This window comes from Amphiura filiformis, chromosome 5 (genome assembly GCF_039555335.1).
Source record: "Amphiura filiformis chromosome 5, Afil_fr2py, whole genome shotgun sequence".
NCBI classification, from domain to species: Eukaryota; Metazoa; Echinodermata; class Ophiuroidea; order Amphilepidida; family Amphiuridae; genus Amphiura; species Amphiura filiformis.
The window spans coordinates 19,304,583-19,320,252 of NC_092632.1; the positions used below are offsets into that span (position 1 = coordinate 19,304,583).

At 38.2% G+C, this 15,670-nt stretch overlaps 1 protein-coding gene across 1 annotated transcript; it reads left to right on the top strand.

The window, feature by feature from the left end:
* The first annotated feature begins 72 nt into the window (after window positions 1–72).
* LOC140152767 (cell growth regulator with RING finger domain protein 1-like) lies at window positions 73–13,498 on the top strand. Its single transcript, XM_072175258.1, has 6 exons — window positions 73–415; window positions 8,132–8,253; window positions 9,181–9,349; window positions 10,915–11,065; window positions 11,314–11,421; window positions 12,096–13,498. Exons 1-6 carry the CDS (start codon window positions 324–326, stop codon window positions 12,465–12,467), a joined length of 1,014 nt encoding a protein of 337 aa, XP_072031359.1. The 5' UTR covers window positions 73–323; the 3' UTR covers window positions 12,468–13,498.
* The last annotated feature ends 2,172 nt before the right edge of the window (window positions 13,499–15,670 follow it).

Sequence of the window (15,670 nt, forward strand, 5' to 3'; positions counted from 1 at the left end):
AAGCAATTTCTGGAAGTAAATTACATTACTGGTTTGAGATGTTAAAGAAATTTCGCGAAGTAGAGGATGATTCACTCGCTCTGGCTCGCAACTGATCAGTGAGATGACGCAAAACCTCCCAGGCCAGCTGAATTCCATTACTGGAGTAAATAGGGAATTCCCTACACAAGTCAACAGACGGTACACCATCATGCACAAAGGCGCGGTTCTAAAGCTGCACTAACAATGGATGTTGTTTATAAAGTCCGTAAAAATGTCGAGGTTACCAATTTCGCTATAGGGGTTGATCAAAATTCTGCAGCTTGTTGGACTCCTAAATCAAGATGACTGCAGATGCAGCACCAGAGTTTGACATCGGAATAGGACTGGTAATCGCGCTACTTTTAATCCTTGCATTGGTGATTTTTGTTACACAGTAAGTTACCTAAAAATATGGAAAACGTATGATGTCTTTGTTGAACTGAAGTTTGAGAACTGAATTTTAAAGTAAGCTTACAATTTTTTACACAATTTACAAATTACATCATCATGATCATGCTGCATGCATTACATTACATGGATCGAATCCATGGGTTCCTACAGTCACCCATGGAAAACAGGGTACTGAAAAGCAGTACACCATGTCCATATGGGCCAAGGGATGGTTTGTTTACATGGCAATAATTCCTTCAGAATAGGCAATACAGTCAGATTCCAAACATATAAAACTAATACCTCATATCATCAGTTTTAGTTGCCCCTAATAACTCCAAATTGACATGACAATTAATTCTATTTGCTCAATTTCATACCAAAATCAAGGAAAACATGGTTTTGTTATTGCAAAATATCATGGAAATCAGAAAGGTTATACCTGGTCATTTGCAGTAGGCCACTTCAGGTAATCAATATTGGTACTTGAATTGCATGACTCAGTGACTTCTGCTCATTGTAAGAGTGATAGTGTTGTAAACTTGATTGCATAACATTAAGATTGCCAACTGATGTCCTTTGTATTTGAGTTGTCTGATGATGGTATTAGAACTGTCATGGTGGATGTAAACATTACACAAAATGTCAACAAAACATGCTATGCTACTGCAGAACTCTATGCCTGTATGTGTGTGTCTGAGGGCTGATGACACACATTCGATGGGTGTAGCATTTCAATGTACATGCTGACATCCCCACCAAGTACGATTCATCTCATGTCCTTACCACCCTGGCAGGATCTGGTTTTGTCCAACATGTTGTTGGTCCCTACGATAGAGATGGCCATACCCTAGACTTGGTGATATCTCGTGAAACTGAACATCTTATCACTAACTGTATCACTGGTCCTAGGCTTTCAGATCACCATGTCATTCATTGCAGTATTGAAATTATCAAACCAGATCCAAAGAAAACTCTTATCACCTTTCGTAAATTAAGAAACATTGACTTAGAATCTTTTGAGTCTGACTTATCTTCTCAGTTTGAATCTCGTTGCTGTACTACTGCCGATCAGCTTGTTGATTTGTATCAGTCTTCAGTCTTTATGCTCCTAAATAAAGCAGATAGCTTGTCCAAGGAGAAATGTGCTGCTCAAAACACAGGTGCAGATGTGCCAATAGTGCAGGATATGTACAAGATGTGCGAGTAAAATGAACTCTAGATGCTTAGAGAACCTGGTGGACTGCAGAAGGCTGTAAAGCTCTAACTGCAGGGAGTGCTGCTGACTGGAAGGCTTGGACTGATGTTGATGTTACAGCTTCCACAGGCAGGCAGTTCCAAATTGTTATCGTGCGAATGAAGAAAGAATACTTGTAAGTGTCCCGAGATGCTCGGATGGGCTGATACCGGAGATGGTGGGTTAATCTCCCAACGGTTGGATGCAGTTTGATGATGGGTGGAAAGTTGACATTTATGAGTCCATGATGTATTTTGTGGAACATTGAACACTGAATGAACAGTCTCCTTGTTTTAAGAAGGTCCAGATCTAACTGGTGAAGTAGTGGTGTGACGCTAGCCCGCCTATCAAAGTTTCCACAAATAAATCGGGCTGCTTGGCGCTGGACTGTTTCCAATGACTTGATGTCCCTAGATGTATATATGGGCTCCATGCTGATGCAGCATATTCAAGCTGAGGTCTTACTAAACTTTGGTAAGCCTTTAGTTTCACCTTCTGTGAGCATGGTCCAAGATTTCTTCGGATGATGCCAAGGGTACTCACTGCCTTAGATCGAATGTTAGCAATGTGCTCTTTGAAAGTCAAATCACTGGAAATGGTGACTCCGAGATATTTGTGACTAGCAACTTTTTGGATGACTTGTTCAGCTACAGAGTAATTGAAGACAGACTGCTGCTTTTTACGGGTGATGGTGAGATGTTGACATTTTGATGCATTGAAGGCCATTTGCCAACTGTCAGCCCATGCAAAGACAGCTTGCAGATCTTGCTGTAATATCTGATGATCTTCAGGTCCCCGGATTTCTCGGTATAGGATGCTATCATCGGCGAATAATCTGATGTTGGACTTTATCCCACTTGCAATATCATTAATATATATCAAGAAGAGTGTAGGACCAAGGACAGATCCTTGTGGGACCCCTGATTGTACTGGGGCCCAAGCTGAGCACTGACCATTGATGTTAACAGACTGTTTGCGATCTGACAAGAAGCCTTGTATCCATCTGAGTGTTCTTCCCCTGATGCCATAATGGTCTAACTTTGTGGCCAATCTATGATGAGGGACCTTATCAAAGGCCTTACTAAAGTCCAGCAACAGAACATCTATTTGCCCACTTCTATTCAAGCATTCTGCCCAGTCATGAACTGCCTCGATAAGTTGCGTCTCAACACACAATCACCGGTGTTCTTGAAGAGCACGCACCTGTTAAGACTGTCGAGTGCATGTGTAGGCTCCGGCAGCCGTGGTACAATGACCAGATTCACGAGGCACGACGGTTGCGTCGTAAATATGAGCGTGCCTGGAGAAAGTCAAAGTCAGATGCTCATAGGGAGTTGTATGTTCAAAGAATTCTGGTTAATAACCTGCTTGACCAAGCCAAGCAAAGGTACTACAAGGAACAGCTTGAAGGTGCTGATACAAAGACTGTATTTAAGACCGTAAACACACTGTTAAATAGGACAAACAAGGAGCTACCTATTCATAATGATGCTGGTAAACTGGCCAATGAATTTGGTGAATTCTTTTCCACCAAGGTGTCCAAGATATATCAGAGTATTGAATCTGAACTTAGTTGCTTACCTGCTGCTAATAATGATATGTCTGAAATTGTTCATGATACTCAATGTAATCTTGTTGAATTTGATGTTGTCAGTAATGATGACATAATGAAGTATATTATGAAAAGCCCTGCTAAGACTTGCTCTTTGGATCAAGTCCCAACTTGGTTCATAAAACAGAATCCCCATATGTTTGTTCCCATGATATCTGACATTGTTAACCTTTCCTTCAGTACAGGTGTTTTTCCTTCTCAGCTAAAACATGCCGTCATCACACCTGTCATAAAGAAGCAGAATCTTGATGCCTGTGATTTGAAGAACTACAGGCCAGTATCCAACATTCCCTATCTGTCGAAGGTCATTGAGAGACATGCTGTGGACAACATCTCCAGATATATCGCTCAAAATGAACTTGATGAGACACTACAATCGGCGTATAAACATGCCCATACTACCGAAACAGCCTTATTGAAGGTTAAGAACGATATTATGGAATGCGTCTCAGAGCGGAAAGGTGTTTTTCTGGCCTTATTGGATCTGAGCGCCGCTTTTGATACCGTGAACCATGAACTCCTGCTCTCCAGATTACTCTCTGACTTTGGCATACACGGAAGTGTTCTGAAATGGATTCGCTCTTACCTGTCAGGAAGAACTACCAGTGTTTGTGTTGATGGTGTCAGTTCTGAAAAGTTTGAACTTAGATACGGCCTTCCACAAGGTTCCATAATGGGACCACAGCAGTTCCTCCTCTACACAACACCAATTGGTAAGATCTTGAGAAAGTATGACATATTGTTTCATTTCTATGCTGATGACATACAGCTGTACACGGCGTTTGACCCACGAGACCAAGCTTCCATCACATCTGCTCTCTCACTCATGTCGCTGTGTATAGATGAAATTAGGTTCTGGATGACAACAAACTTTCTTAAGTTCAATGAAGACAAGACAGAATTTTTCATTGCCATTGCTGAGCATCTCAAATGCCACCTGCCACCAGTGAGGCTTCGTGTTGGTGATAAGTTTATCCCTCCTGCAGACAAGGTTCGCAACCTCTGTGTTGTTTTTGACTCGGCCATGTGTATGAAACCTCATATTACTTCTCTATGTTCTGGTCTCAATCTGCAACTGCGCAACATTATTCGCATCCGCAAATACCTCGATCACAACACATGCCATCTTGTTGTATGTGCACTTGTGCTTTCTAGATTGGATTATGGCAATGCACTTTTATTTGGTTCTACCAGCTCAGATTTACAACGTCTACAACGCATACAGAACTGGGCGGCCAAGCTTATCCACCGTGCACAGAAGCGAGATCATGCCACACCTTACCTTCAAGAACTTCACTGGCTACCAATTCGTGAACGCATCACCTTCAAGATCATGGTTTACATCTTTAAGTGTTTACACGGACTCGCTCCAGGCTTTTTGTCATCTTGCTTGCATTTGTACCATCCAGCACGACCAAGTCTCCGTTCAGCATCTGATGCCACTCGGCTAAGTGTACCAAATACCAGACGCCATCTTCATTTTGCTTCAAATCGCACTTTCTCCTCCCAAATCATGGAATGCTCTACCAAGTCCGTCAGAAACTCTGATTCCATATCATCTTTTAAGAGGTCTCTCAAAACTCAGTTATTTATGCATTAATTGTCTTTTTATTTCATTGTTGATGTTCCTGTTGTTTATTGTGTTTCCAATTAGCGCATCGTTCTTGATGTAGATTCGCTATATAAATGCCTGTAATGTATGTAATGTATATGTATGTACATCATGTAAAGTCTTATTCAGATTCCCTTTTACAAATTAAGCGTACTGCTAACCGTCCACGCGTCCAGCACATATTATTTGCACAAGGTCCAATGCACACGCTTGACGTCGCGCGTATATGCGATGGTTAAGCTGTCAAATGAAATCTGAATAAGACTTTACATGCAGTGTACACCCTTCGAATGTCATGAATGTGTCACTCTGAGCAAGGCCCAATACTTGTGCTGAAAGCGAAGTTGGTCACTTATCACTGTTCAAAATGTGACATCTACACCAATTACACAGTCCCCGAAATGGTCTACTTTTTAGTCGACCTCAATTCCAAAACATATAGTAATAGTTAAAAATGCGATCCCCAACCCTTTGGCATGGTTACCTTTGGACGAATTTGTAGAAGTCTCCGTGTCTGAAATTCCCCGGTACAAACATTGAAAATGTCGCATTTCTCAGTCACGGTGATGAATACTATATCCGCATCGCTGTTTAGCCAGCAGCCATTCTTACATGAATATGCATATCTCTGACCCCCTGTAAGGTCAAGCACGTCACGTTAATTCAAACCACTCCGGTCCACCGATTGTGACCATGTGGTCGGTTTCATGAATATTTAATGAGCAGCTTGATACTGAAGTCATTACGCCATGCGTGATATGAATCTAAGGTGAGCAGGAGCTACCATTTTGGTCAACCGAACTCGACTTGTGCGTTCTTTTGGTTGACATAAATCAAACAAAATTTTCAATAACAGGTAATAGAAGAATTTCAATTTTTTATTAATGAAGTTACATGTAGTGTTGAGGAATGACAAAGTTGTTTTTGGAAACTTAGATGTTTGTTTCAACTGATGATGTACAGGATCGCAAAGATCGCTGATTAACCAAAAAGGACTCAAGCCTCGAATATAAAAAATGTCTAACTATTCAATTGTGTGTAAATTTGAAGCTAGAGTTCTTGAGTTTACAACTTTTTTGCTCATTAGCCAAATTTCCAAATAAAGATACAGGGTGTTTTTTTTGGGGGGGTGTAATTTTTACACTGTGATTCATAAAATAGCTTTTACATGTACATTGTATGTGGGCTTGCCTTGGCCTACAAGTCTCTCTCATCACCATCATTCCACACTTGATTTGATCTGTATAAGTACTTGACTTAGAGAAAGTAAGCGATGACATTTCTGTTGTCACTTTAGTAGGAGAAATCACACCCTTCATAATAATCCCAGTGTAAAGGAGAGTGGGCTGAATCAAACCATAACCTACTTCAATCAGCATGGTCAAACACATATATTTCAGTTTCCCAACTTATAGGGACATTTTTAACTCTCTTCATGCGGGTGTCGACTGCAGACGACAAGTTAAAAAAAAAAATTTAATTCACAAATTTCAGAAATGTAAATTTTCATGACCATATTTGGAATCAGCGTGAAAAATGCATTAAAATGAGTACAAACAAGCTTAGTATTGGTTCAGTAGTTCTTAAGATAGCTCTTGATATTTTGAGAAAATATTTCAACACTTGAACTTTTTCAGTTAAAGTGCATGACTAGCACACAGAGCATTAAGGGAACTCCAGAACTATTTCCTGCATACATGTAATTCCATCTGATTTTATAGATACATGCAGCAGAAGAGCAATACAGGTCACAGACTTTTTTAAACAGAGTATGGGTGTATGGGAGCATCCTGAGTTTGTTATCAGCACAACCCTCCCTTTCCCCCAATCTTAGGTTCCAGGATCATGCATAGTTAACTAAAATGTTATGCGCATGTGCCAGTGTGACAATACTATTACTAATCTGAGGTGTGCAAGAAGAAAGCTGCAGCATTCTGTCTTACCCCATAAAAATGGTAAAGTGCAGTCATACAATGTACACTGTACCATTTTACACTTTAAAATAGCTATTTAACTTAGATTGAAATTTACATTTTCTTGTATTCCTTATACCATGAATGAAGAACCACTCCCCTCCAGAGGAGTTTGTTAAATTGTTTACTATCTTTTTAACATCTCTTTGAGAGCTAAAATACCCCCCATACGCACCCACCCACACAAAAACAAACAACAACAACAAAATATGTATTCTAGTGCTCCCTCTGCTTATATTTTCAAAAGACAGTCCCTGACTGTGTCCTTGTGCCATTTTGATATAAAGCAATAATGGCATGGCTAGTCTTATTATGGGTGACTACGTGTCGACGTCCTATTTTGCCTTTGATTTTGCATGACATTTTGTGTCGGGGCAAACATAAATGTCACATTAAAAAAAGGCATGCAAAGTGGGATTTCTTATTACCTCTCATCAACTTTGTTTGGAAGGCATAATAGAGTAGACTGCCATTAGTACCAGGTATACAATGTACCATGCCTTGTATGATGAACTGAGCATCTGGCTGTTATACTCAATGAAAGAGTTCATTGGTCCACAGTATGTACACTATGTATGCTCCAATTAGTATAGGCTGCTAAAAGTTCACTCTAGCAAAATATTGATGACAGATCTATCTTTAGCAAGTGTCTTGTCTGTAATATTGAGGCTTTTTAGCCTGGTTTGAGCATTTTGTTTGAGCTTGAACCCATTGAGACCCAAGCGTGTCTCCACAGGGAGCGATCATTCAAACAAACAAAGCTGACTGAACATTGTTATGTCTTTTCAACTTGTTTCAAATATTTGAAAAAGATATGCAATACTAGGAAGGATTTCAGATAAAAGTCAATTCCCTGTGCCTGACAAGAAATTCCTTATTTTGATCCCATTCAGAAATGGTATGAAAATGGTTTATTTTAAAAGCTGTTGATGATTTCAGTGTGGGGTATCATCTAATGTTAATCCAGACGTAGGGCTTTACTTAACTCAGCTTTAGGGTTAGAAGTAAATCACCTCTACTTTTATATTTGGAAAGTATACAAGAATCAACTATTAAGTTATGTAAATCTTTTTTTTTAAATCATCATTTATGCATCAATCAAAATGTCTGACATCATTGCTATGAGTTTACCAGCTCAGTTAACATACGCTCTGGAAATGTCATCTTGTACATGTATTACATAAATTGTAAGCTTTAAGATGTATTCAATAGTATGATTGCAACTTGCATTCTGTGTGCAGCGTAAAAAGAGTTCTTAACTATGCCATTGTTTACCTCCTTTTCAGATGGGAACCAGTGTTCTCTCCCTACAAGACATCTGTAGATGATGTTCCAGAAGTCCCAATGATGGGAATACAACTCCCTTTTACCTTACAAATCAAAGAAGCTGAAAATGCATCATTTACAAGTAAGTTTGAACAACAAATCAGGAGTAGGTGGAAAGGTTTGTCAAATACAAGAGAAATGAATACACAAATTAAATGAGGGTTAAATTTGTGGTTAATAGTCGGATTGTGACCAAACATTGCTGTAGGACTATCAAAAACAATGGGTTTGATCAGGGTGGTAGCTAGGACATTTTTAGTGCTGGGTGGCATTCCATGAAAATCATGCATATTTGGCCATTTGTTGTCAAAATTGATCAAATTCTTGACTAATTCAACAAAATTGTGCAATTTTGGACTCGGAGTGGTGGGCTCCAAATGCCAAAATTGCAGCTGAGTGGTGGGCTCCAAAACTGAGTGGTGGGCTCTGCCGCCCACCAACACCCACTGTAGCTACAACCCTGGGTTTGATTATTAGTGGAATTTTCCTCAAAAACTCAAAGTTTTATAGTTAAAATGAAAGATAACGTTACTTTGAATTAAATGATCTGCATTTGAAGAGGTAGAAATGGGATTCTAGCAAAATGTCCAGCGTTACTTACAGTTTATGCGACGTTATAAATTGCTAGTTGTTTATGATCTCATAGATCTCATTAAAGCATATCCTTCTTACTTTTATTTCTGGTTTGACATGGCTTGTTGTGTATTAATGTCTTTATATTTTTGTTTTACTGTTTGTTTGAAACATTTTCCTTAGGCCTGGGGTGCCTACATTCAAGTCTCTCAACCTTTTGGGTACCTTCTCATTCAGTTGTTCGCTGCTGTTGATCTTTGCATGTTTTTTAATTGAATGAAATAAAGTTAAATTGAACTTGAGTTAACGACAAGCATTAATAGGCTCTAAAATAGAACCTTATCAATTAAAGTCCAATCTATGTCCCTTCAGCTGGTAATATTTCATCTCTATTCAATTGACTACACATATTTACTTTTATCCCATACTTTTACAGGTGGAATGAGAATACAACTGAAGACAGAACACACATGCATGCTGCAAGTCTTTTGGGGAGTGCATTGTGCTACGTTACAACAGGCTCTACAAGGAAACCCATTACAACTGGTCCAGCAGGCCAATGTGCTGCTACAGGGGAAATGCATAGCTGAAAATGATAGTTTGTGGTAATTTACAAACTTATTTAAAACTTACTTTTTGGAACTATTAGAGGTATTTAATGTCTATTCAATTAGTCAAGGAGGACACTGTTTACGAAAAATATCTTCATGTTTATGTTTCTACAGTTCAAAATTGTACTGTAGTAAAACCCAAACCCCCCTCCCTACAAATGTGCATGATGTTACCTGAACTTTGTTATGGTGTCTGCCAGAGCTTTCTATTTCTTATGTTTGAAAATGATATCAGGGAGAATAGGGGCATTGGTACAGGTCAGACTTGTAGTACCCGTACCCATACTCATGGCGGGTCCCAATACTACAAGTCTGGTACATGTATGTCTTCAGTTTTATAATTCATAATTGGAAGGTCATCGTTTTTCCCAAACATCAATGTCAGTTTTAGTTCTGTTAGCCCTTGATATGTGATGCGCTCTGGTGGCAATTGTTAAATTGAGAAACAGCCAAAAATATGGATAAAAAACAATTGAAGGTGCTTGTCACTGCTTGACCAGATTGTCAGCCTCGTGCCCACATAATTTTAGGCCTGGAATCTGTTTTGTTCAATTCACCTTTTCGGTAAATCCCATAACCCTTTGCGAGTACACCTGAGAACTCGTCATTTTACGTCACGCCGACTTGCAATGCGCAGTAACGATGTTCAATAAACAATGTACGCATCGGCGCAGAGCGGCGTGACGCAGAATGACGAGTTCTTAGGTGTACTCGCAAAGGCTTATGGGATTTACCGAAAAGGTCAATTGTATGAACAAAAACATGGTATTTGGTGGTTACCCCCCCCCCCAGCCCCCTCCCCCACCCCTGGTAGTTATGTACTGTTCTATATGGAGCATGAGGATACACATTTTGTACTTCTATAATCCAATTTGTTGTAGCAATTTGATGCAAAACCTGGAGTAAGAATGTTTGGGTGATGGTAATCAATGTGAAGTAGAAAACACAATGTGCTCCAATTGGATCACAATTAGTATTATAGGGATGTACAAATTTCAGCAATATCATATGGGGATGTGCCCTGGGGGATGTGCCACAGACATTCTCTTGGTCGGGTGACGTCACAAAGGGGAAATAGCCTAGTAAAACTAGTGTGCGCATGTGTAGCGCATGTGCAGTTCCCCTTTCTCGAGCTGGTTGCTATGCGCGCTCTTGGGCAAAGGGGACGAAGGGGACAATGTTCCTGGATGTCCGACCGAGTGAATGGGTCACATTTTCAGCCTTTTGGTATATCAATAACCATTTTTTATGAATGGGTTATTTTTTCAAAATTTTGTATTTCACTGTAGCCAAAAATTATGAAAAATTTCCAAAAATTTGGGGAAAATTATTGAATTTGGCCAAAAATTTAACTTTTGGTATATGAATGGGTCCAAATATTTGAAAAATTGGTATATTGATGGGTCCATGTTCAAATTCACAGTGGCATACCCCTACCCAAACCAAATTTGAGTATCCAACAGATTTGGTTACTGTGCAAGTTGATAATGATGATAATTTCAAAATGTCCTATCAATTGACTTGGTTGGTTCAGATTGTGTCACATTATGCTATTTCAGGTTTGAGGAAGGCAGTGATGAGGAGTTACTTGTTAGACCACCAGTGGATGCTGATCAGTTAAATCTTGGTCCACCTCCACGCACACAATACCCATTGTGTCTTATCATCAAATCTAGAGAATCACTACTGACACAGAATCAACCTGCTGTGGTAAGTTGCTAACATAATGTGAAATTGAAATGTAAAAACATTTTACATCATGTACGGGATGCTTGGATAGGATGAGCATCTTGCCAAAAACTGCTTTTGAAAACCCCTAATATATCGGTGATGATTTTTTCATGTGTGCTCAAAATTGCCCAAGTGGATGTAAGGGGTTTTACAACAAAGCTCTTCATATATATTGATTTGTTAAAAGATTCTTCTTTTTTCATTCCAATGCCAATTTTCTCTTTCAGATTGGTAGCATCATGATAATCCACATTCCAGATACAATTTTAAGAGAAAAATGTCACATTATTTCACACATTCTTGTTACAAACAAAGGACATGCACATGACTTACAGGTAGGTTACATAAGGAATCGTTTTGAACAATAGAGAGCAATGCAATTCCATTTTTGTTTTGCAAGTTGTTTGTAATTTAACACAAGTATCCAAAAAGATTTATAACTTTTCTTTGAAGTATGCTCTATTGCTCTGGCTGTAATCCATACTTTCCATCCATACATTCCCTACTTTGAAAAGACAAAAAAAGCCAAGTTTCCAGTTGGTATTGAGCGCTTATATAATATATACAAACAAACATGGTCTGTATGTGTTTTTAAATTTGAAATTGAGTGAATCCAATTACTGAAAAAGCTGTAAATTAATTTCACTCAATTTTGGATTCACCTTTATTTTTAGAGATATTGTCAATTGAGAGGCCCATGAAGTCCACATCATGCTACAAGAATGTAAACGATTGTAATTAAGTTCCGATATTTATGTTTGATATGCAAAACTGGAATTTGTCAGTATTATTTTGTCTGCATGAGAAGTTCAGCACTTGCCATACACTCATCCTTTTTATTTGTCAGCAAATAAATTTCAATATTTCATGACACAACTCAATCAAGCCCACTCCACTTTAAAATATTTGTAGTGCCCACACTACGCTAACAAAGAAGTGACCAAGTACTCTGATATAGCATATGCTTCCTCTTTTATGTATTCGTATCATATATTTTATTTGTTTACAGACTATGTACATGGCAGCTGATTCAAATGATCCATCCCCAGAAACACCATCTGCTGAAGAATCTACACCAGCTAACCTGACCAATAGGTTTTCATCAGATGCTGAAGAAGTGCCTAGAGATTGTACTGTTTGTCAAAATGCTCCTATATCTAGAGTGATATTACCATGCAGACACGCTTGTATATGTACTTCTTGTTTCCCACTTGTCACTAGATGCCCAATGTGTCGTGGAGTGATACATTCCTTCTTTTCTTTGAGCACCGATTCATTATATCAACATGGCTCGTTAAATAGAACTGATGATGAAGAAAAAGGCTGGATGGGCAAGATTGAAGATAGCTGTGAGAGATTAAATCAGTGGTTGGGGATATAATCAATAGGTTGGGAGCAAATTGCATTTCACATTATCTGTTTTACTGTGTGACCAACTGTCAGTGGTACAGTTATGAATGGTAAACTTATTCCGTAGTCCACAATAGGGTAAAAATACAAATGAAGATATGACTTTGCAATATATGACTTTAATTTAATTTTATTAGGATGGAAATGAAAGTTCAATTTTAATATTTTGTTTTTGGTTACGGAGTGTTTTCATCATGCTTGCACCTTTTCAACATGTAGAAGTAGTTTGGACATTCAGCAGCTAAGTCCAGCAAGAATTTGACCTTTGTTATCAAGTAAGACTTTGTCTTGACCTGAGATGAAAATACCTCTTTCCCGTGTTATTTACCAATGGGTATCATTCCAGGTCTGTTATGGATGCAGTTAATTTGCATCAATTCACACCAATTTGGTTATAATTGTGACTCTGAAATAGTGCTTATTTTAGAAACGTTTCTTTCTAGACTGTGAATAATTGTATTGTAATATCAAGCATAAGACACATTCAAATTCATAGAATATAAATAAGCTAAATTAAACCTAATTCATAACCTCATGAATAAATGTGACATGTTTAATCCAATCAGATAATAACTTTTACATACACGGACGCAAATGCAGGTTATTGAAAAAGAATAACAGCATCTCGTGATGTAGATAAAAGTACACTTTATAATGATCGTGCCGCGTGACATGTAATGCATTCAAATTTATGCAGATGCTGGTCGCCGTATTTGGACATCACATGATTGCTCGCTAGTGTGGTTGGGTGCTAGCAGTTTTTCCATAATAGGCTATTTTTTAAACTAAAGATGCAGTTGTTGTGTTGTTTTCAAATTTAAAAGAAGTAAATGTGACGAACATAGAATAAGTGTAAGTGACGGTTATGAATGAGGTTAATGACTTTGCATCAGTTGTTTTTTGGGTGTGCCCCAAGGGATATTCCGAGGTCCAAAGTACAATGTTTAGGTATTTCACAATACCTTCAAAACAACTGATAAACCTCTAAATATTATTTTTTTGGGGGAAAAATCTAAGGAATCTATGAGTAAGACAAATTTGTGTTTCAATTCACAAGTGACTTGTTATATAACTTTTCTTTCTTTTGAACTAATTTTAGGTTATGTCAGTATAGACTCTTGGAAATATATGCTTATTTAGGCATAAAGTTGCCATGTCAAATATATGAGGCCGTCAGTCTTTCGCCATCTTGTGGGTACAAATGATCTGTGTGTTCACGCGTCGGACACCACGCGCAGGGCGCAGCTTGCCACGCAGCTGTTATCGCGCATCAACGCGGTGATTTTGCTGCTCACGCATGGAGATCGAACGACCATCACAGCATGTACCCACAAGATGGCGGCATATGACGTCACGCTGACGGCCTCTATACCTGTATCAAGGGGTTACAGAGCTCAGGCCTTCACTCATCATTGTATTATGCATTTTCATAGTTTATTATATATGTATTATTCTTTATATCTTTATTATGTATTATTCTTATGTATTATTCTTGTATCATGTAATGAGTGAAAAGATAATAACAAATCTATCTATCAAGCAGCAAGTTAGTGTAAAAGCTGAAAACCAAATTATTTTTGTTAATCTGTGTATGCTGAATTCAAATAATCTGTCTGCCAAGCTGTATTTGAATCCTATAACTTTAAAAAAAGACACCCAAACCCCCATACAGGATCATAAAGGGGCAAAAATTAAACATGCTCCAAATTCACTAAAAACATCAAATTATTTGTCTGGGACTAATGATCACAAAAATGTAACATATAATGCGCATAGGACATAATAGTGCCCAAGTTATGAGGCTCAACAGCTACAAGGTCAATTTGCATGTTGTACAGGGGTTGAAAATTAAAGTTGCTCCAATTTTAAGTAAAAATGGAGTCAAACTGTTCCTAACAAGGGATTCAGGAAAAGAATGGTTTTTACTATCTGTGATGTGAAGTTGAGAAGGTAGGTGATAAAGAAATACAAATACCATTGAATCCTATATATCTTTGCTGTGTAACATACTAACTAGACACTGCAGATAGTGCAAACTATTCTTTATCTGAAACCTCTAAGTTAGGCTAAAAATTTGCCTCAATTTTTACAAAAATTGGAGCAACTGACTTTTGATCAATGCACAACAAGCTTATCGACCTTGGACCTTTTGCACCCCATAACGTCTTAACTATAGGTCATATGCGCACAAATTTTCTGGGATCCGAGGGGGCCAGACAAATAATTTGATGTTTGAAAGTGTTATTGGAAACAAATACATTTTTAACCTCTATACGATCCTATGGGTTCATTTGGACGTCTCTTTGAGGGTCACAGCCTCAAAATATTTCTTAGCAGACAACAAATTCAAGTTCAGCAAACTTACCGGTTGGAACACGACTTTTCCCAAAAATAGAACTGGTCTAATTTTGTTGGCTTAAATTCTACTAGAAATTAAACAAATTGGTTAATCCGAGTGTGCGCATTAAGCTGTAACAGACCTGGCACATTGCCAACGCATAATTCGGGCGGCGCTGCCAATCCCTGTAAGTATTTTCGTCTCTGGTCTTGACAGGTAAATCATCAAATTAAAAAAGAGCGAACCATTTCAGATCACCTGATCAGACCACTTCAGCATGATGAAACAATGTAATCATGAATTTTCACTCTTTCGAAGAAACTTGTTACTTTAAGGGGGTACTACACCCCTGGCCAATTTTTTGCCTATTTTTGCATTTTTCTCAAAAATATAGCACATTGGTGACAAGTAAGATATGTATATTACAGGGCAAGGACTACAACTACTGTACTGAAAATTCAGCAACTCAAAGCAAGTAGTTATTGATTTATTGATATTGGTTTTCCCTCATTTTTGACTGTAACTCCACAACTTTTGTCTGTGCTGAAATAAAATGTCCAGTGCAGTAGTTGTAGTCCTTGCCCCTATAATATACATATCTTACTTGTCCCCAATGCGCTTCAATTTTGGAGAAAAATGCAAAAATAGGCACAAAATTGGGCAAGGGTGTGGTACCCCCTTAAAAGTAAGAGTGTGGTACATAAACCTCTAATCTTTAACTTTCATTTGCGACTACATCTATGATAAGCTTTAGTTTTCATTTGCGGCTACATCTATGATGAAGTTTTTATCACATTTATAACAAAACTTTTCCAATATGGGAATATATTTTTTTT